The 26,335-nt window shown below is 40.2% G+C and overlaps 1 protein-coding gene across 2 annotated transcripts in view; it reads left to right on the forward strand.

Annotated features, from left to right (window-relative positions):
• SPATS2L (spermatogenesis associated serine rich 2 like) overlaps positions 1-26,335 on the forward strand; it is a 75,601-nt gene that overhangs the window by 18,294 nt on the left and 30,972 nt on the right. For both annotated transcript variants that reach the window (XM_030951811.1, XM_030951812.1), the window contains one exon: positions 17,725-17,788. In XM_030951811.1, coding sequence (XP_030807671.1) covers positions 17,750-17,788 — 39 coding nt within the window. In that variant the 5' untranslated portion in view covers positions 17,725-17,749. The remainder of the gene's footprint in view (positions 1-17,724; positions 17,789-26,335) is intronic.

Consider the following 26,335-nt stretch of genomic DNA (forward strand, 5'->3'; position numbering starts at 1 on the left):
TCCTTTGTCTTCTTCCTCTGTCATTAAGTTGACCAGCTTATGCTATATGGTCCTACTGCTTCTCCTCACCATCTTCTCATCTTTTGTAATTGCTTGAATGACTGTGAAGATGTAGCATGGTTTGCAGCTGAAAGTTCTGCTGAACTGGTATTCTGAAGTCATATCACGCCAAGTATAGTCCAAAGTGATGTTCAGAGGGTAGTGGCAAAGGGTAGCATCATAGTAATTAAAAAAAAAAATTACATACACGTGTAGACTACAAAACTGAGAAATGGGAGCTCTGCAGTTGCCTAATTTTAGAGGTCCAAACTCCATGGTTTTTGTCACTTGTTTTGGAGAAAACATTTGTTTGAACATATCAAGTAATTACTTTTACCTTTTTGTCCAAAGAAGACAGTTTCTCTGTGTCCAGCATATTAAAAATCATAAGCTAAATCTGTTCCAAGCCTGAATCTAACAAGTTTAAAGTTTTAAGGACCTCATTCTTCTGTGTAATTCTAATAGAGATGACAATTTTTTTCAAATGTCTGTAAGGTTCTTCAGTTTCCTTGCAGCTTAGGACAGGTGAATTGTCTCCTTTATGAATGGCTTCCTGAGAAATCTTCACTGAATCACTTAATTCCTCAATTTTAAATCTGTAAGATGAGGTAACAATACTCCTGCACTTAAGCATGGGCGTCAGAGTGATAAATACGATTATGTATTGAAGTTTCTGAAATGCTCAGGCATTATAATAAATAGATGGAAGGAGGTAGTTTCTTAAGGATTTCCTATTTGAAGGAAGATAATTTTTGCACAGAATTGCCACATGGCAAAGTTTCAAAGCTTTTGGTAGTGGAAAGCTCACAGGGAGTGGCTGAATAGAGTCAATCTGGTAGTTAATAATTCAGCATACTAAACTCGGTAGTGCTGAGCTGTGTGACTTCCTCAAAGGAAAGAAGAAAAAGATATGTGCCCAAATAGTTCTTAGGCATCTGCTGATCACAAGTGTGGCCAAGTACATGATGAAATATTGCTTGTCTGGCTTTGAGCTCTGTATAGTACATGCAGAGTGACTCATTGGGTCAGTTGCTGACCAGAAGTTGAGCTGTCAGAAACAGATGGGCTGCCTAGAGAACGAGATCTCTTGGAAGCATCTCCACCCTTGTCAGCAGTGTTACATAGCACAGGGATTTCTCAGAAGCAGTGATTTCTGGGAAAGATGCTGGTTTTTCGGCTGCACTTGGTCTTCAACACCAGAATGATGCCTTGTGGCCCTGAGAATAAGGAAACTTGCTGGCTTGTTAGTGAAGATCCATATTTGTGAATCTTGTGCTTGAAGGGGTAGTAATAGGGAGGTCAGCAAAGATCTTAAACTTGCAAAGGGATTGTTTTTAAGCTGTGAGAAGCCTTCAGGTTGCTACTAAAAGGTGGCTGTGTGTAAATGTTCTTTCTGCAAATGAGGCCAAAATTTTTAATCAACTCTGAAAATCTTTTCCTGTAGTCCCCTCCATTTCTTTACCCCTCAGCAGAATGAGAATAACAAATGCTTCCTCAGACTGTAGAGTTGGGATGAGGATTATAGTCAAGTCTACAAGTATCCCCACAAGTATCTAGAGAAGTTGAGTTTTTGTAGACACTGAATACTGGGGCAAGTTTTAGATCAGAATCTGAGAAGGGAGTACACCAATCTGGGATGGGTTTTCAATTTGACTTGCTGTGGTGGGTTCACCCTGGCCAACAGCCAAGCACCTACACAGCTCCTAACTCGCTCCCTGCAGCAGCTCTCCACAGGGGGATGGAGGAGAAAATAGGGAGAACAAAAGACAACTCCTGAGATGAGTTAAAAAACCTTTAATAGGTGAAGAAAAGCTTGGGGGCTCAGGGGGTGAAAAACAAGCAGAGCAAGGGAGTGGGCACACCAGGTGATGGCAGACTGATACCCAGCCAGTCTCCAAACAACAGCCAAAAAACTTGCTTGAAAACAAAAATATCCTTTTTTTCCTTTATCCCAATTTTTATTTATGAACTATCGATACATCACATGAAATATCCCTCTGGTCACTCTGAGTCAGCTGTCCCAGCTGTGTCCCGTCCCAGTCTCTTGCCCACCCTCAGCCACCTCACCTGTGGGGTGTAGTGGGAAGCAGAGGTGGCCTTGACACTGTGCAAGCACAGCTCAGCAACAGCAAAAGCACTGGTGTGTTGTCAGCACTGCTGTAGCCACAGAGCCAGAACCCAGCACCATGGGGGCTGCTGTGAAGAAAGCTAACTCCATCCCAGTCAGACCCACCACAACACCAAGTCATACTACTTTTTTTACTTACTTTTTAATGTAGTACTGAAAAAGGAATTATCACAAGAACAAAATCCTATTGTCAGATCTTAAGAACAGAGTATTCTTTGTTTAAAATGTTTTCTTGTACGTGCAGATGTGACATTTTCATTAGAATCATGCACATTTCTGAAACAGTTCAAAAAGACTCTTAAGAATTCGGTGAAGTTCATTTTTCACTGAAAAATGTGTAAAAAATTGTTTCAGGAAATTCAGTAGCACTTAAGTACTTGTCTGAATAGTGTTTACAAATTCAAGTTGACTCTGTCCTGCAAGAACAATTCTGGAGAAATTTTACCCAATGTGAACATCAGACCTATGTCAGAAATGGGTCATTCTCTAATTGCCTATAGGTGCATCTTGTTACTGTCTGTATAAGTATATAATTCTGTGCCTTAAAATAATCCGTTCTGTGAGTCTTATTTATCATGAGACTGGACCGATAAAATGCTTCCAAAATTGAAACATTAAGAATTAGATTTATGGGCTTATCCTAAGAAATGGAAAAACTAAAAAATAAAAGATTTGAAGTAGGAATGAAGTCTTAGTTCACTTCTGAAAAAAATCAGTGAATGGCCCTGTTCTACCCTGCAACACCTTTTCATTATGTATGCTGCTGTCAGTGAAAAATAACTGCAGCTATGTGATGCAGAGTTCAGGTAATTGAGATTAGAGCTCACTGATTACTTTGATCAATATCAAAGTCTGAAACTGAAAGCAAGTTGAGCTTTCACAGATTTTTTTAGAGAAAATAATTGAGATTAAAGGAGACTCTTGAGTTCTTGAATTGATTCTTTATTTTTAGGGTATTTGGTCTGCTTTGTTTTTGGTGGCCCTTCTTTATTCCACTTGTTAATGTGAAGAGAGATAAGTATTTGCTCCTGGTTGTGAAAAGCATCACAAAGCATACACAAATGGGTAGCAGTGTGGCTGGTCTAAATGTCAGAGTTCAAGGCAGCCACCTCCAAACCTCTTACTAGATTTGTCAGTCAATGCTGGCATTCCAGGAGAGAGATGACATTATGGGATTTGGTTGATCGTGCAGTAAGCACAGTGAAACTGAGACTTCAGTGCCTTCATAAAAAGTTCTGTGCAATTTCTCATGCCTTTTTAACATGGAAGCACTGACTTCAGTGAAACTTTCCTTATATGGTGGAGAAGAGTGAACATATTCATAAAGGGCAGCCCACAGTGAAGGCAAAATAGAATTGCCCTCCTCCAGTGTGTTTTGAAATAGTTCAGCTGTAAAGGTTCATGATTAGAGCAGGTAGTTTTTCTTTGCCAGTGATAACTTCCATTTTTTGTTCCCTCTATGGAGCAGGCAGTTGGAACAGGTTGGAAGAATTATGGAAATCTTTGTTTTCGATAGCAAAGGAAGAAGTTTTCTCTGAGGCCACTAGGATGGAGTGTGTATTCTGCTAGAAGGGAGGATCAAGGCAGTAATTTGTGCCCTGTCCAAAAGCAAGGTGTATGTGGGGATAAAGTGGTGAAAGAGTTCTTGTATTTTTTTCCAACTGCACAGTTCAGGCAGTTTAAAAAGAGCCAAAGCATTCCCTGTTGCTGTGCTTTGATTGTGAGCAAGGTGGCTAGACTGTCTGACCTCAGTTAATGAGCAGAACCCATGGAAAAATAGTGATAAAGTTCAGGTCTTGGCAAGCGTGTCAGTGTTATTGGCAAGTAAATTTCATGTTTAAGGAAGTCAGCCAATGGAGCTGAATCTCATCCTGTGTTGTAAATTGTGTCTCATACATGGGTCTTTCTTTTTTTCCCTCTGTTATTGGAGAGTCCAAATATTGAGCAACTATAAATCCAGCTCTCTTCAGCCAAAGTCCTTGGTTCTTGTGGATACCAGTGACAGAGCTCTATTAACTACAGAATGCAGTCACATCTCATGTTTGCTGCCTGCAGAGCCAGCCCTGCTTGTTTTGGTGTGTGGCTAAATTGGAGATGTGCATTTGTGGCAGCTCTGACTGTGTTTTTGTCTACAGTAAGAAATCTGTATGAGTGACTGCCAGGACTGCTCATTATGAATGAAGATGATAACTTTGTGAATGGCTTCATGAAAATACAGTCAGACAATTTGTAAAGGACTAGCTGTTCAGGAGTCACCTCTGCCTTTACTTGGTGAGGCTGTAGAATAATGAAGGAAAGGCGTGACTGATACAACGCTTTACTTGATAATAAATGCTGTGATCAGCTCTTCTGTGTCTGCACAAGCCACAGTAACTTCCTGCTTTGTTAAGCTGAACTTTGCTTATCTCAAGTTTTGCTGTGATTTGGGCTTTTGGGAAAGGATAGCTGCCTAACAGGGATTTCACTTAGCTATTGGGGAACCCTTGCTTAGCTGGTGCTCGAGAAATGTTTTGGCTATGCTGAAGTAGCTTCACCAAACCCCAACAAAACCCATTTGATTGGGAAATTCCTAGCTAGCTCAGTTTATTGTCTGGCAGTTCTTACTGCTGACAGGATGATTAGAGCACGTTGAGATACTGGGTGTTTGACTTGCTGAGACTTTGGTTTGCTCAGTGTGGTAACTGTTAACCAGCACTGGGTTTTTGTTAGCGCCTACGTGCAATATATAAGAGCTTGTCAGTGCTGCTGTAATGTTGCTAATTAACAGCAGTGAGAAGAAAGACTTAGCAGTTAAAGCAGTTTTGAGATTCCCATACAAAACATGCTTTTTTGTGTGTTTGTGGTGGATTGACCCTGGCTGGATACCAGGTGCCCACCAAAGCCTTTCTGTCCCTCCTCTCCTCAGCTGGGTAGGAGAGAGAAAACATAACAAAAGACTCATGGGTCAGGAGGACAGGGACAGATCACTCAGCCATTACCGTCACAGGCAAAACAGACTAGACTCGGATAAATTAGCTTAATTTGTTACCAGTCAATAAAAGTAAGATAATGAGAAAAAAAACCTCTAAATTTTAAAACACCTTCCCCTCAGCCCTCCTTTCTTCTCAGGCTTAACTTTACTCTCAAGTTCTCTAGCTCCTCTCCAGAGCAGTGCTGGTGGGTGGGTAATGTGAGTCGTGGTCACTTCATTACACATTACATCTGCTGATCCTTCCTCCTCAGGGGAAGGATTCCCCACGTTCTTGTCAGCAAACTTGCTCTGGTATGGGCTTCTCTCTCCCAGGGTCCACAGGCCAGGAGCTTGTTCCAGTGAGGGCTTCCCACAGGGATATGGCCTCCTTCAGGCATCCACTTGCTCTGGTGTGGTGTCCTCCATGGCTGCAAGAGAATCTCAGCTCTGGTGTCTGCAGGATCTCCTGCCCCTCCTTCTCTACTGATCTTGGTGTCTGCAGAGCTGTTCCTTTCACATATTCTTTCTTAGTCCTCCCTCCATCTGCAGTGGTTGCCGGTGGGATTGACTTTGGCCATTGGCAGGTGCCTCTTGAAGCTGACTGGCGCTGACCCTATCAGACATGAGGGAAACTTCTGGCAGTTTCTCACAGAAGCCAAGCCTGTAACCCCTCCACTATCAAAACATTGTCACACAAACCCAATCCAGTATCTGAAACCTGCTGGTATCCATGTTTGCCCAAGTAAAGTAGGTTTGGCATCCTTTAGCACACAGAGTCTCAGCTGGTAGGGCCTGCAGTGGTAACTACAAGTTAAAGCTTAACTCTTGAACACTAAATTATGTGCAGCAAGTAGAATTTACCTTATCCTCCAAAGCTGTGTTAAAGGTTCATCTTCAGAAATTCTGGACCAATGCAAAGTAAAGGTTTGTCCACAGATTTTATCATTTCATGGATTCTGGCATGCCAAAGATAGATCACTTAGAGTGAATAGGCACAAACAAATGAGCTGAAAGATGCTCTAGAATGTGTATCTGTGCTGTACAGCGTAAGTGAGCTTACCTGTCTTTGAGAAAAATACCTTACAATAATACATACTTTTATTTTCTTGAAAATGTTCCTCAATAAATAAAGTATCTTCTTTTTATTCGGTCGATACTCCATTTGCTGTCCATATTTTGCAGCTAGTCAGCTTTATCTCTGGGTTGTCCTTTCTGGGTTGTCCTTTCTAAGTTAAAAAACCTGTAATTTAAATAAAAATCCAAAACCTTAATATACCTGTCTGAACAAGGGCCTCAGTTCATGCATGTCAGCAACACTTCATATGCTGTTGACCATCAGAAAAAGAGTGTTTTGAGATTGTCCCCTGACTATTGGGGAGGGTATGGAAGGGGGGGCTGGTTAAGGCACTTTTGCCTATTTTTGGCAGTATGCAGTCTGCATTGATTAACTGTACTTTTGCAATTAGTGTTGATGTAGCTGGGTAGTGTGGGTTTCAGTTGAAAAAATTGATGGGTTTCCTTTGGGTTTTACCTCTAAAAAGTGCAGTTCAAAGTCCAGTGAATGCTCTAATAGCTGCTTATTCATGTGTAATAGCAATTAGGTTGAAGGACTGTATGAAACAATAAGCAATTATGGGTTAACTTATTTGTGTGCTTTTGTTGTTGTTTCCAGGAATACTTTTTGTTAACATTAGAAAATGGATGTTTTCCTCAGCAGTAGAAAGGTGGGGGAGGAGAGGAAGACTCTTATGTGTTGTAAATCTGAGAATATCAAAATGTCAGTGGTGAAAACAGTGTAGTGTCTGACTCTACAGGTACTGTTAATATGGGAATACTGCTGGGCCTGTGTCTGTTCATTGTGGATATACATCAGGTGATTTTACTAGAGAAACTCGTAAACATTTGTTAGAGCTTTTATGTACATGTATTTTGTATGTGTACATATGTATATAATATATAATAATTTAAATACTGTTTAAGGAAAAATTTGCATCTTCTTCAAAGGAGCTATATGAGGTGACTTGGTTATAGAAAATGAAAGACTGCATTTAATTTCAGTGTTTGGTTTTGGAAGGTTCAGACTGCTTTGCCACATTTAAATCAGGTGTTTACCTTCAAGCATATACATAACCTCACTGACTCATAAAGTATGCTTACCTATACTTTGAATATATGTTACTTACCTGAGGTCTCACCACACTAAGGCTTCTTCAGGTCTGTCATGCCTCCAGTTGAGCACCTGGCCTTGTCAGCTCCCTTCAGAAGCCCTTTATTCAGGGAGCACTTTCAGAGCTCTGGTAAAATGCTTCCTTTTCCCAGACTCACTGTAAACTTGCCAGTTCATCATGACTGTGGTGCTTCCTGGTGTGCTTGGTCAGGGCAGCTCTGCTGACTTCTCCTTCTCTGTCTGCAGCTGGGGGGGCTCCTGTGGGATCAGCAAGCAGCTGGTTCGAGTCCATGTAGTTCTTTGAATTCAAAGGATTATAGTTGCTGAGAGCCAGCCTTGCACATCTAGCAACAGTAAACTGGTTCTTCAGAGATGTCTGAGCAAGAAAGAAAGGTGACGTGAACTTTGAATACTTAATAGAAAGAAGGCTGAAATCAGAATACCTCCAGAAATCAGACTATCTTTGAACTTGAGGTTTATTCCAACACTGAAAATTTACTATACTCTGCTAGCCTACTGGTAGAAGTTTGATTCCTTGTGATAATTTATGATGTCCAAAACACCTGTAAATTTGAGCACTTCCTGACATTTGCTTTTTAACTTCTGCTCTTACTGTTTAGGGAAAACACTGTGATTAAGGCAAGTGGTGCTCCCACTTTCCATCCTTGCCTGTTAGCATTCCCATGCTGTGCTCTTGTAGCAGTCCACATTTGGGCAACCGCAAAAGCAGATGAGCCGGCGCTGTCTCTTGGCACCCCCGTTCTGAGCTGAAATAGGAGCCAGCGGAAATGGCTTAATAGCTCAAGTCCCTGGCAAGAACAGCTTGGAAGATAATACCTCGTTTGTAAAAATTGAAAGTTAACCTCTTCTGTTGTTTTGCAGGAGGGTCATGCAGATGCAGAGTTGGAGTGGATTGTTTTTTGCTATTTCACTGCTCTTTATCTATATGTTTAGGAAGATATTTTGAGGCGTTTGAGGAAGAGCAAGAGGCTAATGTTTATTTTGGCAAGTCTTACTGTGGAAAGTGAGTTTTCTCAGTCTGAATTTTTTTTTCCAGAGCCCCCATCCCTCCCTCCTGCCTATCAGAGAAAACCATTTACTGACCATGTAGCTGAATTCATCTATTGTCAATTGGGCTCAGCTCTCCTAGTATGATATACATAGTAAAACTGGGAATTCAGATTATGCTGAATCACAGTGATGCTCTGCAGATGTTCCTCTAGGATGCCAGCCAGCAGAACACAGGCTCTAGGCTTCCAGCAACATTCTCCTGCAGAGCAGGGAGGGTATGGAGGCCCTGCATGCAGTCCCTGAAGTGGTGAGCATCAGAAGCCAGCAAGTGGATATTTTATCCTGAGCAGCCACTGGGTAGTTGTGGTAGTTATGCAGTACTGCTGGGTTTCCTGCCTTGGAGCTCTGGAGTGGGCTTATACCTTTGCTGGCTCTTACCTGGTTCTAGGAGGCTGAGGGAAATAAAAAAACCTATTTAGAGAAAATCCTTTTCTTTTTAGAATGGCCTAGGGTTTAAAGTACTCTCCTAGCGTAGCAGCAGGCAGGTTTGGAACAGGCACTAGATCTTTAGTGAGCTGGAGACTTTCTCTTGTCACTGGGCTGCTGAGATGAGTTTTTTCTGTCTCTTCTATTTGAGCTATTTCATGTTCTTTATATAAACATTTCTAGAACAGGACTCCTCATTTTTTTCCAAAATTCCAAAAATTTTAATGAGTCGATAGTCTCCTAACAATTTTTCATTTCATGGTAGGAAATTTTCTGCTTATACTATTTCAGCCTTCTGGTATTTTTGTAGTTCACTAGAGCTTCTTAATGTGGAGTAGAGTCGGTGTTGCTGAGCGTTCCCTTCTCTGGTAAATTGGTGGTATAAACTGGATGGGTCAAAAAGAAGAGCAATAGGAAGTGCTGTCACCTCAGTTTACAATTACATGTGCTTTTGACCACTCAGACTTGGAGCAGTATATTTGATAGTTGTTCAGGTGACAAAACCAGCTGGATAGGGAGTTCAAACACATGATATGTACATCAGTTTAGGTGGGAAAATACTGGCTTTAGATTACTGACTCTGCTTCACATGGCAAGTTGTGCAATTTTAGAAAGGATCTGGCTTGAAAATTGTTTGGCTCCTAATCATTATGGAAAAAGGATGGGAGGAATTTTCAGAGGTTGTGCCTAAGTCCCTTGAATGTTCACTAGGAAATAGCTCTTCTATCTGTAAAATATCCTTTCATGGAAAAGCCTGCTGCTGTGCAACATGACTTCCTTCCAGAAATTTGACATTTTTTGGAATTTGAATTCCTAGGTTTTGTTTAAGAGGTGTACTGCCACATGTGTTTTGGGGAAGTTTTTCAATGTTTAGAATGCTGTTTTTAAAAAAATAATGGTACTTAGTTTATTTTCAAATTTATTTTACTTAAAAATGTGATTATTTCATGAAGCATTTTATGCATCCTTTGTATGTCTATGTGCCTGCCTATATATATATTTACACACACACACACACACACATATATATATATATATTTACAGACATATATATATGTGTGTGTGTGTGTGTGTGTGTGTGTCAGTAGTGACAGAGTATTTACTTTGCACTGCTACCTATCTGTTGAAACGTGGAAACATAGCTCTATACAGTATTTGCATGTGTCCCCTCCTGCAGCTCTGTTCTTCATTCCAGTAAGTTGCTGTAAATAATGCAGAGCTGACCTTTTTTTATGTGCTTTTTAAATTGATCTCCATTGCTCAGATGCAGGATGGCATTAATGACCTTCATATAAACTACTGGTTTGGATCCTTCTCAGCCCCAGCTATATTCTGCAGAGGTAGAATTGGTTGTTACACCTCCAGGTCTCTGAGGTGGTCACTGTTTGAGGGTGTCAGTCACCTGTCATGAGGGAACAGCAGCTCGTACAGTGACACCAGTCTCTGGGGAAGCCATGCTGAAACTTGTGTAAAAGCAGAGCTTCACTTGGATAGGACAGACCCAGCATTCAAAGGCTGTACAGGAAGAGGGTTTGCTAGCAGCCTTGCTTGTAACCAAGGGTGACCGGTGATAGGAAATACAGCCAGAATATTTTATGATGTCAGTATCAAAAGATACGGTTCTATCACTGAATACTTGTAAGCTGTGTGGATGAAATATTAATGGAGTTAGGGGAGATGCCGGTCAGTAGCTTTCTTTTGACCCACTCTTATTGTGACCTTGTTAAGGGCTAGAGCATTCCTCTGCAGGATTCTCATATAATGGAGCTGCAACACCATGTGCAGGGAGGACCTGAGGACCCCTCACACACCATATCTCTGTGAAAACACAAATGCCTGTGCAGCCCACATAAGCAGTGGTGTGGCTTCTCACACGCTGGAACTGTGAGAGGGAAGCAAGTCAGCTGACAAGAGGGGAGAAGCACAGGCTCTCCCTGGGTTACATGGATGGTACCATCTCTGCTTAGGAAGGGGAGAGCATAACACGGTCAAGGAGCAATGGGTTTTATCAGAATGAGGTACAGAACTTACTGATGCCTAACCATTTTATTGCAACACTGACTGGACATGGCAGCGTGTCTGTGGTACCTGCTTAGAGCCGTTCCTGCCCTTGGCAGAAATCTGAGGAGGATAGGAGACAGAAGGACACTGACCCAGGTGCTAAGGTCTGTCCTTCCTCACATATCCCACTTTCCCCTTTGTCCCTTTTTTATTTTTAGCAGATAGGTCTGTGGTCTCTCAGATATGGACTTTATAGTGTTAAGTAGCATAACTGAGTTCCTGATGTGCCACTGCACATTTTCCAAACCTTTACCCCTTACTACCCATTTCCAAGTGAGCAGCCTGCAAAGCTGTAGATCTGAGACATCTGCTTCTTCCTCAGACCATGTAGTCAGGCATTTCAGATGTCCTCAGGAGGAGGCGATAAACAATGGGGGAGCGTAAGCCTCCTTTCTGTAGGAATCCCGAGCTACATGTGGAATCAGTGAGATGCTTTATTTCCTGCATCCTGTTTTCAGATCTGCAGCCAGTGTGGTGACCAGTAGAGAGTCTGGCTGCAGTAGCTGAGCAGGAGGGAGAATGCAGAGGCAACAGCTGCATTCTGTGATTGAGACAAGCGTGACCAGGGACAGTAATGGGACTGGACTCTGCAAATGAGGAATATTCTGGAATGTTTGTGCACTTCCATACATATGTTTATGCAGGCATTTAAAGGAAAGAATTTTGAAGTCCTCAGGTGTCATGACACTTATCTGGGGTACATAACTAGTCTGAAGGGGCTAATCTCAAACTTCCAAAAACCAGGAAATACCAAATGATAGTGTGCATAGAAAACTTCTACATGCAGTCATTAGAAAGATATAAAACAGTACTGGAAAACACCAGTTCTGTATTTATAACATTTTATGTTGTTTTTACTAGGTGTGTTCATTCCTAGTGACACAAAAGGCTAAAAGGACAGCTGTGAGGATACTTGTGCTGGGTGCTCCTGACTCTGGTTATGTTTATGCATTTAATTATTATGTTTGTCTTTAGACAGGAGACTACAGCAAATATAAAATCATACCCATTGCTAATCTCAAGATACTGAAGACAAATGTCTGAATCTTGGTATTTCTTGCAGTTTCACAGACAGTGGCATGCTGATGTTTGCCCATTTGACCTAATAAATTTTTTCTTCTATTTAAATAAAATCTGAGTGAAAACCAAAATAATTCATTTCTGAAATGCTCGAATTTTGGAATCTCACTCTGAGTTTTTTTCAGTCTTTCTGGTGCAACAATATTAGCTTAAAACTGCATCAGAAAAATCGTGTTCATCTCAGGCTTCATGTGCCTGCTGTTCTCTAGTAGCATTTCTTTATAACGAGAAACAGTCAAATGTGCAGTGGAGGCCATGTGTCTCTGATTCTGCTGGTTTTACTTTTACCTAGGGTGTGTGGAAGTCTGCAGGCAAGACGGTGTAATATAATATAGATGGATGGATAGGAATCTCATTTGAAAATGAGATGTAATTCTGTAGAGAAGGTAGAAATAGAGAAGATGAAAGCACAGTGCAGGCTGCTACAATCTCATTAGATACTGTCATGGTTTAATCCCAGCCAGCAACTAAGCACCACACAGCTGCTCATTCACTGCCTCCCCATGGGAGTGAGCTTTGAGTGGCAGAGCTTTGTATGCTGAGCCTGACATCATATGATATGGAATATCCCTTTGCTCAGCTGTCCCGGCTCTGGCCCTCCCAATTTCTTGTGCCCCTCAGGCTCCTCGCTGCTGGGGTGGGGTGAGAGGCAGAAGAGGCCTTAATGCTGTGTAAGAAATGCTGGCAGTATCTACAACATCCCTGTGTTAGAGCTACTGTGAAGAAAATTAACTAAATCCCAGCCAAAACCTGCACAGGTACTTAGCTTTTTTTTCCTTATATTTTGAAGTTTCTCTAAAATTGTGATTCCTTTGTTCTGCCCATACCTGTCTAGCTTTTAGGAGCTGGGGGATTTTTACTGAACTATTTGGAAATGAGAAAATTATCTGTAATTAAAAATAGAAAATAACTAAAATTCATATTCTGATGTTGTTCTACTTCATGAAAAAGTTTGAGTGACAAATTTGTAAACTCGAGTTTCTCTCTTAATAGACAAAGCTCGCTCAGTGACTGGGATTAGAGAAGCATTGGCAAGGGTCAAGTCAGTTAGACCTGGAATTCTTGGTTTGCTGGGGTAGTATTTCTTTATGAAAGGAAACAGTTGCAGTGGGCAGATGAGGAACTAAGACCTTTTTTGGGGTGTAGGAAAGCATTCATCCATAAACCTACAAATGGGAAATCCTCCCAACACCAGATTATTAGGTGCTGTTTAATGGGGATTTTTCTGATCCCCCTTGCCAAAGCTGTGTTTTCAGATGTCAGAAGCAGTGGAGCAGGTGTCACACACAGTCTCTACTCTGATAGACTTTACTGTGACTGGATATTTTCACAAATTTTATCTTTCTGGCAACCCTGATGCTTTCATAGACTACTTTTCCTCTCTCTGTGTCTGCAAGGAGATTTTGTTGTTGTTGTTAGGAGTGGGTAGCATCTGACAGAGTTTTAGAGTGTGAAATTTAAATGTGCCTGGTTTTGCAGCAGTGGCAAGACAGAGTGTTGTTGTTGTGATTCCTTGATTCTTGAGAAGCAGGTAATCACCCCCATCCATAATGTTGTATAGAATGGAGTGTTTGTCAGCTTTACCTGAAGGTCTGGCTGGCTGGAAGGTGTCTGTGGGCCAAACACCTCTGATGCTGGTACCAGTGGGAAGGTGGTGGGCATTCTTTGGAAGCTTAACACAGCAGCAGTGGGGTTTCACTGCTGCTTGCAGACAGAAAGGAAGCTTCTGTAAAGGCTAAGCCAGCAGGCACATACTTTAGGCTGTGTCAGGTGAGCTCTGACATGTTTTTCTGCAGTGGTTAAAGGCCGTTCCTGTAACTGTCTGCCTGTAACGTTGCTGCTTACAGTTAAGGTCAGCAGGACAGAATATGTGCCAGCACCATAGATGCCCTGGTTCAGGTTCATGGTAGCTTAAACTGCATAGACTAATACAAATTGCTTCATTTGGTAGGGGAGAGAAGTAAAACTCTGCTGAAAGTAGTCCAGTCTTCTCTGCAGCATTCCCTTGAATGCAATTGAAATGCTTCATTTTACAAGGCAAGTGAAATGTCTCATTTGGATGTGTGTAATAGCTTTAGAAAAAACATCCTGTCAGTATTTGAGGTCAGGATGTAATGAGAAACTGAGAGTGATCTCCTGCTGCAGGTAATGCATTTGGAAATTTATGTCTGAAATTAATGACCCATTTATATAAGGGATTTTGTATATGTTGGGATTTTTTTTCATTAATTTCTTTTTCTTGGAAGTTTTTTGGCATGATTTGCAATGACATTTCAGGAGCAAAAATGCAAGCAGGAGATGTGGAGAAAGACAAAGCGTGTAAGCTGACATTCAGTCTGAGAATCTCTCATATACAGTATGTTTTCTGTGTTTTAAATTTAGTACTTGTATTAACTTAATCTTGGCCAGTGCAGAAAATTTTCTGTCAGGGATCTTTCTCCAAAAATTCTTTTGTGTGCATGCTGTTGGCAATATGTGAAGTACTGTTCTCCATTGGCTTTAGGTCCCTTTTGGGCTCAGCTGAGGGTCCTATTTTGATGTTTCACAAATTGCACAGAAAAAAGCTTTGCCGAAGAACTGAGGACAAGAATGTAGCAGCTCAAACTTAGATCCAAGCCTGGAGACAAAACTTCAGTGGGACTCTTTTGTTCATAAAATTATGGATATGCTGTAGTCTTTTGCCACAGAAACTAAGTAATTGTTAAACACTGAGATTAAAATAACACCAGACAAAAAACACTAGTTAAGTCAATAAATCAGTTGGTGCTACAGTGAGAAATTTAAATTTGTTAGCTATTAAGTATAGCCATAAAGGATGATGCTTTTAAAAATTAGTGCAGCATTGACATTTTCTTTTTAATGTATCATCTGTATTTTATGTAACAAGCAGTGCTGGACTGAGTTATATAAACGAGCAAGTGTTTTATAAATGTTATTTCAATTATCTGCCCTTGGAGAAGGTGAATGAAAAATAGCTCCAACTCAGTTTTAGCATCTTCATTTTGACAGTTGTAAAATGCATATTAATGAAGTGTGTGAAGTATAGAGAAATGGGTCCATTTGTAAAAGCTGGTGTCCTCTTAGTTCTTTATCTTAAAAGGGAAAGAAAAAAGAGAAAGGAAGAAAGAAGCAGAGGATACGTTTCGTGTAGCATGCCAGGTCTTTTTGAAATACCTTGCAGTGGCAAGCTAGCTGAATCAGCACCACATTTATTGGTGGAAGGCTATAATCACAGAAACACCTGCAGTGTACAGCAGAGAAGAGACACATCAAATTCTGGCAAGGTGTTGAATGAAGTTTTTATGTCTGGTTTTAAATCAAGTCAAAGCATTGCTACAAAGAGCAGAACTGGCTAAGTAATCAGGTTTAATCAGCAAAATTAATTTAAATTTCAAGAATTATTTAGCTAGTATCTTTGAAGAAACCTTAGTTGAGAGGCATGAGGCTTTCACAAAAAGTATCATTATTTGGATTAATTTGCTTCATACAAGATGCAGTTTTAAAATGTACAATTTTGGTACAAAATTGGTAGCACATGTTGAAAAAGAACTGAGGATTTAAAGTGACAAAGATCTTTTCCCATTACTTAGTGATTTTTATAGGTTAATAAACTTTGAAGGCCAGAAGAGTTTGTTACCTCCCTTGGTGAGCTTGTTTCTGTGTTGTGTGCTTGGTTCTTTAGGAACAGATTAACATTTTTTTGTTAATGTTGTTATGAGGTGCTGGATCAGATTAAGTGTATTTGAATGAGTATGCAAGAGTGCATTGATCAGTTGCCTCTAACATTACAAAATCTGCTCTGTACTGGATACAAGAGCAAACCAGTTGAATTCCTTAAGTATTCCTTACCATACAGTTACCCCTTAAACAGAGAATAGGACCCCTCCAGTGTAGGTTTGATGTCACTAGATAGAAGCCATGCTTTTGTGAGAAGCAGCAAGGGAGGTGAAGACTTAGAGTAACTTTAGAACTGACTTTTCCAGTCTGCATGGGAAAATTTATCACCTATATCTCATGTTCTTTGCCCCTTCAGCATGAGAAATAGCTGACAGCAAAAGACAAGAAGTACATTGAAAAAAATTGTCTAGGGACTACAGGCTACAAGCATTTCTCAACACCTTTCTTTTGTTATTGGAACACACTAAATATTGGAAATGGAATTGCCCTGAACTTACCTTCTGAGTGATCTTCTTGCCTGCTCTGTCCAGATGTTTTTAATTCTGCTTCTAGCCTTTGGGTGGGCTTGACAAAGAAACTAATTTGAGCCCTTTCATTCTCAATGTAAGGAGGGGCAGGAGGGGCAGCCTTCCGCTCTGAGATACCAGCAGACAGTAAGGGTCTGCTTCCCAGGGACACAGTGGCCCAGCTGCCAAGGAGGCTTATCAAGCACAGTGAGACTCCAGTCTTGGCTAAGCGTTTGAGCCCCTGACTTAATACAGGTAAAAGGTATTTGAGTTCTGATAGAGCATCTGTTCATAGTATAGTAAGATGGAGATGGCATGAGCAACCTTACTGATTTCAAGCATGTCTTTTTAATAGCTGGCAGTGGAAATGGTTACTTTTGTCTTTCGGCTCTTCATCAGATCAAAACTCAAATGAACTTTTTTTTCTTCTTCCTGTTATCTCTTCCCCAAAAGCTTCCTCAGCTCTCATCTCTAGTTAGAAAATGAGTGCATACAGAAATTAATTATAAGATTTAAAAGTTGCCAGTGAATACTGTAAGAGAAATGCATAATTTCTGGAGTCTGAACTCTACTAAACTTCTGTGTTTCAAAGAAGAAGTTGAGGGAGCATTGTTTAAGGGCATTTAAAGAGATTTAGAACAATTTTTGGAACACTGATCAGTCCACATAGCAAGTGCTCAAATGGAGAAAAGGAGCTGTTCCAACTTTAAAACTTAACATGAACTTAAGGGCTCATTCTCATGTATCTGTACCTTTTTATCAGTATACAATAGAGTTAAAGAGAGAGACCAAACCAAGCTTGTATTTCATTTGACTTAGTCTTTGCTGTAATTCTTCGTGTGTGATTTAGTTTTAAAATGTGAAGATTCAGCTCTGTTCCTTAGTGAAATTTATGGCAGTTGGTTTTGATGGAAGCAAGAATAGGCAACGGGACTCCTTTCCCTGTGTTTAACTCTTCATCATGTGGTAGAGTGTCTCTCAATTACCCAGCCACATAACTGGAAATAGAAAGCATATTGCAGGATTTCTTAATCATATGCAAATTCCATTCATGTGCCCAAGTTTTCAGAGAAGACGTAGAGATTTAAATCTACAGACCCTGTTAGTTTCAGTAGGCGCTGTGTGACTAAATCTTCTGAATTAGTTATGAATTAAAAACAAACAACAAACAGCCATGCAGCACTTGTCAGCCCAACCTCCTGGCACATTTAGCTGCTTTTTAGGACTGCATTAATTGATAAATTCTTTTGGGAAAAATTGAGGATGCTGGTGAATGAGAAAACAGGAGCTGTTGAGTTCATCTGAGGTACTCCTGCTCTTTATAGCCTCAGAACAGGGTATGGGAGACATGGCTGGGAGAAGTGTGATATGCCTTTTATCCAGAGTCATAGCTGTAAGGCATTTTTAAATGTGCTTGCAGAACTAATCTGGGGAAGGTTGGAAATTTGGACTAGCTTTACCTTTGGCAGGATTGAGCACTGCTGTGCAGGACATTGTGCTCTCATTTTTCTCTAATGCTTACAGGTAAGCATATGCAATTAGTCATTACAGGTGTAGCTTTGACAGGTTGGGACTAAAACCTCCAAATTAATCTCTTTGATGTTTTTTCTCATTTCAGAGACACTACTCTCCTCTGAATAAAGATGGCAGAAGTCAATTCTCATGTAAATATCAAGGAAAAGGTAGGTTCAAGTAACAGTACAATACAAACCAAAATTATATTTGCATACCTATTTAATTTCTGCTCTTTCCAACACTGTTTACATACTGAACTTTATTATGTATTGACTTTGTGCATGGTGTTAAGTACACACACAGATATTGATAGGACTAATCTGAATTTTGCATGATGAGAAGCATTTTCACTTTTCTGCAGAGAGACTGTTTTGTCAGCTAGAGTTCTCTTGTTCCTTTGTAATTCCTGTGCACACTGATGCTGTGGAGAACAGCAATTTGGGATGATTGCTGCTGTACAAAATGCAACCATTGAAGAAACATGCCCTCTAGAAATAATTTTCTGCCAAAAAATGTTATACCTATAATACTTAAAGCAATTCCTAAAAGTGCAGGACCTGCAAAGAGTAGATTACTTTTTCCTAAAGTATTTCTGCTTTTAACTGCATTCCATGTGCTTGAGTGAGTCTTCTCCATATCCTTGGCTAGAGCTAGAGCCTCATCACCCTTTGAGGAGCAGTAAAGGACCTAAAGCTAATTAGGATATGAGGTAGGTCAGGAGATCTTCTGTGACTCCCAGCAGTCAGATTGTGAAGAGACAATCTAACCATAGAATTTCTTTTGCTCTATCTCTCCTTATGGGAAACAGTTCCTTACCTGTTGCACTGCCCAGATACCCGTTTTTTCAGTGGTTTGACCTTATATTTGGTGTTAACATCTGTGTTGCTCATTGTGCTTGAGGATTTGCATGTCAGTATGAATCTCTGTCATGATGATGAATGTCTTCCTTAATCCTTAATAAAAGCACAGGGTTTTCAAATGGATGATTTTGCAGTAGAAAGTAATGTCATTGAATTGTTTTCCCTGGTGCCAGAGTACAGTAATTCCCAAAAGATAACTCAGTAAATGAATTGAAGGTCTACATATTTACTGTTTGTTTGAAATTTTTTATTTAAGTCAGTTTTACAAGTGCAGGATTTTACAAATCATGTGTTTGTCTTTTGCAAATTTAAGAATGAAGAACTGCAACAGAAGTTTTATTCACAGTAGGTATCTGCTGTTCCAAGTGTGATATCAGCTGGGAGTGCCCCAGATCAAATGTTAATGAGCATATACATTTTAAGGCAGGAAAATAATTGAATCAATACACTCTGTTATAAATTGCTCCACTCTTTATTCCTGCATCTTCCATTATTATTTAGTGCCACTAAATCCCTATGCCAAATTGAAAACTTAGTTTAATAGCAATTGAAATTGTTTTGCAAAATCACTGGGTTTTATTCTGGAAAATACTGATTAATAACCTAATGCATAAAGGGTGGTGATCAAACAGCATAAACCTCATGCAGTCTACATACTGCAGTTGAGAAGGTGTTGTGCTCAGGCAGCCATTGCACCTGGGCAAGTCCCTTGTGTTTTAAAACAGAATTGCAGTGACTCTGTTTGGTATCTTGTATTTGGTTTACTGTATGGGCAGCCACAAACTGAGTAACTATGAAGTGACTGTAGCTCCAGAAGTCTTTGAGTGATGCACTAGAAATACAAGGGAAAAGTTTAAAAAAGTCCTGCAGAGTTGCCTTGGATAATATTTGCACATAAACTGCTAAAACATGAGGATTTCATTTGCATGTTTGAAAAGCGGGCATATTTACAGTGTGCTGGTAAGGGAGTCAAAATCACATCCCTTTCTCACTTAGCTTACAGAGTTTCCATGGTCATCCCTCACAAACCTGAAGCAGAGTGAGTTTAATGTTTATATTTATCCACCTTTTAGGAGGCAATATTTCTGGGTAAAAAAACCCAAGTTTTATAAATATAATACTTCTGCTGAGCTTCACAAATCTATTGCCCTCAATGTAAATGCAAGCAGGCCTGATTTAAAAGAACAGACTAGAATAAAGTCCCTTCCCAGTTCTCCCTTTCTTCTACCTTAGTGGTTGCAGATCATGATGTACTTAAGACTTTGATCTTGCTAGGACTTGTATGAAGCCAAAGGAGCTGTACATCTGCCCACAAATACTTACTCATGTAAGTTTCTGCAAAAATAGCACACAAGTTTCTCCTTACATTGGAGGTTGTTTCACTGTGATAAAAATGTGGTGAAAATCCTATGCAGATTTCAGCTTGTTTGTTCTTTTGTTTGGGGGTGGGGCAGCAGTTGTTTGGGGTTTTTTTTCCAGTGGTGACCTTTCCCGGTGTTCTCTCCATGATCAGCTTCTAGTTATTCAAGAAAGTAAAACCTCTGCCTCTGTTTTAAAAGTGGTGTGAGGCCAGTGCAGACATTTTGGACATTACACTCACAACCAGGCTCTGTAAAGCCCCACCCCTGAATTTGAGTCATAAGAGAATGCTACTGTGGTAGTGATACTTGTATAATTCATTCTTGGCATTTCAGCTGAAATAGTTCATAGAGTCAATAGGTTAAACATTCTATTTTGTATCTTCTTTTTTCTCCCCCAAGAGATTTATATAAATGTTGGCCTGTGATGCTAGGAGGGCTAATGAAAGTTTCCATAGTTGGCAGAGACTCCTGCAGCTGTGATACTCTTGTGGGGGAGCCAGGACTGTTTCAATTACCATATTTTCATCCACATAACCCACAGATTTTCTGGAATAACCTAAGTTCTGCATTTCAGCAGACACAAAGGTCATTAATTGCGTGCATAACCAGTATAAGAAGTTTACCATCAGGACCTCTCAGAATAATTCCCTCTGCCCTGACCCTTGCTGTAGTCTTCATTCACTATGCCACTCTCCCTCTTGCCTCTGATAACACTCATAATTATCTCTGTGCCTGAAAATAAGTAAGGGCTTATTTTTTGTAGGAGGATTTTCAGAGACCAAGTGTTATACATAGTTCAGATCACATGCACAAAAGTTCGCTGGATTAAGGGGTAAACTCATTGGCTTGCATCCAAATCCATAAAATCAAAGGAGGTATTCAAGCATTAACCTAGTACATCACCAGAAGAGGTGCTGAGATTCTGAATTACAAGTCTTCCAAAGAAGAAGAAATTGAAGTGAGGAAGACAAGTGATGTATTGTCTCCTGCAACAATTAGGCCCTCTTAGTTTAACAAGAGAAGGGTGAGTATCAGGCAGTCCCCAGAATAACCATTCATCTCTGGCATGTGACTTTGGTTTTGATCCAGAGAAATATCAGGAGTTGTTTAAACCTCAGGACTTGCTTTTGGGTCCATTTTTCTGTTGTTTTTGTTTTGTTTTGTTGTTGGTTTTGTTTTATTTTTGTTTGTTTGTTTGCTGTGAGATCTGCTGTCAGCTGGAATTAGCAAAATACTCATTCAGATGAAAATTCTCCTTTTGGGATCCTGTTAGGAGTGATGTTTTGCTGAAGTTCTCCTGAAAGGTTTGCTTTCTCATTTGTCATTTCAAGTGTCAGAGCTGGAGGAGCAGATGGGCAGCACTGCAAGAAGGAAATTTTATTCAGATGTGGTTTTGGAGGTTTCACAGTTTTGTTTGCATTACACCATAAATGTGGTTTTCATAAGCAACAGTCAGTATGCAAGGAAAGAGTAGGATTTACTGGAAGGAATGGAAGTAGTATGTAAATTTGAAATCATTCATTACTGAAGCAGATAGTGAAATCACAGATTGGAAACTTTCTCCTTAAAGTTGACCTTTGCAGCTGTTCTTTGCCCATGTGTTGAAGTAGATGGACTGTTCAAAGACCAAAAAGTTGATCAAAATGCACTTTTGTCACTTGATGAGCCATTTAACTTGGATTAAGGATATCACAGACCCATGTATGTAAATGGTGCTGTCATCACTCAAGTAGAACAGTTCTTACTAAGCCAAACTTCTCAGGAATCCTGAAATAACATATTAGAATGTCTGGCTTTCTCTTTGAGGGATAAGGGAGAAATAATAAATCCATGAGGAGTGCCTAAAGAAGTTTACTGCAGCAAGTAGAACTTTTTTGGGGCTTACTAGGAATTAATGATCAGAATGTATGAGGGTGATGAAGAGATCATGTCGCAGAAAGAGAAGCACAGATCTGATCAAAACTGTCATTTTGTTCAAAGGGGATATTAGCAACACTTGTTCAGCTTGCCAGGATGAACTTAGTAAAGCTTCTGGAAAAATGTCTCCAGTGTAAGAAATAGCCTCTTAATACAACCAAGTCAAATTGTATTCATGAAATGTGTTTGTGTAGAAGTTCAAAAGCTTTTTAAAAATTCTACCATGAAGTGGTTTTAAAATGCATTTTCTTGCTTAATGTAGCCAGGACATCTGTTAATGCTAAATTCCCAGACTATCAAAACCAGCAGTGTTCTGCTGGCAGCCCTTCTTCCCTACTTCACTTGCAGGATTTGGGAGAATTTGGGGGTGTAATGGAATTGAATGATGTATCTGTGTACATAAAAATTTGCTACTGACATGCAGTAAAAGTAAAGTAGGAAATGTCTGTGTTTATTGATAACCATACTTATAAATTAATTTAGTTCTTAACTTAGAGAAGACCTGTTGATCTTACTGTTTAGTACAAAGTGAAGGTGTTAGTTTTCCTAACCAAGCATGAATAAGAATCTTTCTGTCTAAGTGACCATAATAGTAACTTACTTCAAGGGGATTAGAGCAGCTGTGTTTAGGGGTTTCAGAACAGCCGTGAGCTTTCAGCAAAGAAGTTTAATTTGTCACTATGTCAGAAATACATAAACAAACTCTCTGAACCCCGGATATGTTACTTATTCACCAGAAACATCCTCTTTGAGATGATGCCAAGGGGGGCCAGATGGAGCAGAGCAGCAAACAGGCAGTGATTGAGTCCATGTTGTTACAGTTGCCTGGGAACCATTTGAAACTTGACAGAGAAAGTAAAGGGCTTAGAGGAGCGCACATCACTGTCAGCTTGGTTCTGCATGTGGAATAGGTAGTCTGGTGTCGCAGCTTACAGGCAGGCTCCGTTTCTTTTTGAGCTTGACTTACCTGGAAAGTCTTGTGAGATGGCTGTTTGTGAGGACTTAGAGTAAGCTACCATGAGAGGGTAGAAATCAGCGTCCTTTCCTGTGTGCTATATTCCTCCAAAGTAACCTGTTACTGATTCATTTTATACATATATGAGTGTGTGTGTATATATATATCTTTTTTTAGGTGAGCCAAAAATTTGCCCCAAGTGAGATGTTTAACAGTAATCATCAGAAAAATAGTCAAGTATATCTGACCAGACCTTGAGGATTTTATTGTGAGGTAGACGCTTATCTGACGACACTTGATACCTTTTTCAATTTTGATTCCATTTCTGGGCAGTCTACAACATTTTTTGCAAGAGACAGATAAAAACATCCTCATGACTGTGGAATTCTGGTCCTGATGAGACACAGTCTGGCTCAAATTGCAGCAAGCATTAGCAGGACTTGAGCTGTGGATCATGAGTTTAAATGGAGGTGGACCTGGGTTCTGTCTTTCAGGTTCTTGACTGTATACAGTCAATATCATAGGTTTATATTTTGGATCAGTGATTGCTTTAAATTAGCTTTTGTAAGCTGAAATTCTAAGAAAGTTTTCTTAGTAAACAAAGTAATGTGCTTTCCTGTTAAGCTACAGGAGGGAAAGCCCAGGAACTTAACTGCTGTCAGTGACAGATTCTCAGCTAATGCTGACATTAATAGCCTTAATTATCTGTGATTCTGAAGGTATGTTACTGAATTCTCTTGGTGTCCTGGAATGCTGTCTAGCATCCAGATGATGACAGGAGTTCACTGGGAATCTACACTGGATAAAAGCAGGATGTTTCACAAAATAATTAGTCTGGTAATGCTGTTTCTCCTAGGATCAAGTTTCAGTAAGTAGGAAAAAAAAAGTTTTCTCCCACATAAATGGAAATCTAATAAAGTAGATTGCTGAGTTAGCCTTTGCAGAATGGCATTAATGCAGCACCATTCCCTGGGAAGGGATTCTTTTGCTCTGGTACTTTCTTTCATACTTTAGGATGCTGAATATTTTTTAAAGGAGTTGGTTGTTGAGAAGTCATAAATACCAGATGATTCTAGTTGCATAATCTGTTGTTTACATGTTAAGAAGATGGATATTCTTGCTGAATTTGAGGACTATGAATTTAGGGAGAGAAAGTTAGGAGTTGCCTCCTGCCCTGCATCATCCTATCACATCTATAATGAAAATGAGCTCTATACAGTTTTTGGGATTGGGAAGTGATAGACTTCTCTCAAGCAGCTGGAGGTTTGTAAGCAGTGAGTTGTGTAGCTGTACTAGCACAAAGGCTGTTTTATCCCCTGAGCTAGCAGGTGAACCAGAGTGTGACGGTGGTCACAAGGGTTTTTGGGTGAAGGAAGAGATGAGATCCTTGACTCCATGATCAGAAGGCTTGATTTATTATTTTATGATATATACACACTACATTATAACTATACTACACAAAAAAAGCAGGAGAGCTTTCCAGAAGCTTGCTAAGCTAAGAATAGAAAAGTAAAGAATCATAACAAACGCCGTTCTCTCGGACTGTGTCCGAGAGAGCGCCGTTCTGGATTGGCCATTATTTCTAAACATCCATGCTGGGCCAATCCAGACTGACCTGTTGCATTCCACAGCAGCAGATAACCTATTGTTTACATTTGTTTCTGAGGCCACAGCTTCTCAGAAGGAAAAAATCCTAAAGAAAGGATTTTAGCGAAAAGGATGTCTGTGACACCAGAGAGCAGCCAGCATACCTAGAGTGGTTGGATCCAGATCACGTTGAGCCCTTCAGTAAATCCACCTTGTCATCTTGCATTTGTCAAGCATTCCTGGAGCTTTGATATGCTTTTGTTCATCACAGTCTGTGTTAGGTCTCCTATGACCTACAGCTGGAGAAGTGCATTTGTGTTAGGCTTATGCTGTCAGGAAGTTTCCCATCCCTCCCTTTGGCTTTTCCTTTTTTATCTCTAGGTCCCTTTCTGGAAGCAAATAGGGCACTTTTTGCACGAGGGGAGAGAGCTGAGCTTCAGACCCAGAAATCTACATATGTATTTGAAATCAGGGTTAAAGGACTAAGGGCTAGAATATCAGGGACCTTGAAATTTGCATTTCTAGGTGAAGGCTGTCACATAGCCTGGTCTCCCTCCATATACCTTGTCCTCCTTCCAGATATACTGTCAGGTCACAATCTGAGTCTTGTAACCACATGTCAGTAATTTCTGTCCAGAAATTGCTGACATTTTCATTGCCTGCCTACAACAGTTGAAATATATTTTGGAATAAAACATTGATAAAACAGTGCATGTGTTGTAAACTTGCTATCTGGCACACAGATCTTTGTCTTTGAAATTCCAGAATTTCTTTTCTCTGTACTGTTAAGTATTTTTCCTAAGATCATCATCCTAGTTTTTTTTTAGGTTATCTCCACAATTAAAATGTTTCCATAACCTTTTTTATTTAATTATAGTATTAGTTGGATGAAGCACAGTTTAACTTTTAATTCTGGTTTTTCTATAATCAAAAAATTCTTAACAAATATCACACAGTGCAAACAGAAAGTCTTTGGTTGATTTTGTAGTCTAAAACATAGCCTGCTTGGTTGAGTTCTTGTGTGTCAATGTCCTCTACCCTACAGATATTCTTCTTTTTAAGTTTCCAAAGTGCACTGTGTGGCGAGTTAGCTGATCCTCTGAGTGAGGTCTTAGCCTCACTTGGTTGTTTCCAGATGCTTCCTGAGGCTTGCAGACCTTTCATAGCAAAGTAGGACCTAGAAGCCATGGGAGATCCTTGTGCTTATGTTTAAAGTTGGGTAGAATACTCTAGATATTTCTTTTACTATTTTTCCTGTAAGCAGTTGCCACAAGGAGATTATGCAATTTTGAGTAGGCAGAGAGACGATTCACATGATTGTGAAAGAAGAGGGGAGTTTTTTTGTGAGAATATGAAGATGTAATCCACATGGTGAAAATGTTTGAGAGCTACGAGCTTGAACATAAAATGTCTGCAGCTTGTGGCCTGTTCTACCTTAGTGTCTTTGCCAACTCTTATTGTGGAGCCAGCTCTGCTCACACTTGTTACAGCTTTATCAGTAAATAGCATGCCTGTGCCCACAATCACTAGATTAATTAACTTCTTTTTCCAGTGCTTTCTCTTCACATCCTATTGATTTGGGATAGTTTTCACTTGGCTGCCTGCAGTGCATAGCGGAGAACTATTCTATTACTTCTTCCCCATGCATGCATGTCAGCTGAAGAGAGAAACTTGAGCAGACGGGGGATTTTCTGCATAGCTTCTGGCAACAACAACCTCTGGTTCAAGCAGTCCACTTGCCAGCCTACTCTGTATGAACTTTAACATAAAGTTACCCCTGTTCAGTAGATATTCTAGAGCAGCCTCTGTTGGCTGGGGACTGAGCTTGTGGGCTGGCCTGGTTCAGTCGTAGCATGGCAGCATCAGACAGACATTGGGATAGGCCTCTGGGGAAGGGTCCTGGGGAAGTAGGCAAGCACTTCACTCCACTGCCTTCTAAATTCTGGGTTTGGCCTGGACTGCCCAAGGCTAGGCTTGCTACCTGAGAGGTGCTGTGGGTGCATGTGAAGCTGCAGAGAGGGGTGTGATGGGATG

The sequence above is a fragment of the Camarhynchus parvulus genome, chromosome 7, assembly GCF_901933205.1.
Source record: "Camarhynchus parvulus chromosome 7, STF_HiC, whole genome shotgun sequence".
NCBI lineage: Eukaryota > Metazoa > Chordata > Aves > Passeriformes > Thraupidae > Camarhynchus > Camarhynchus parvulus.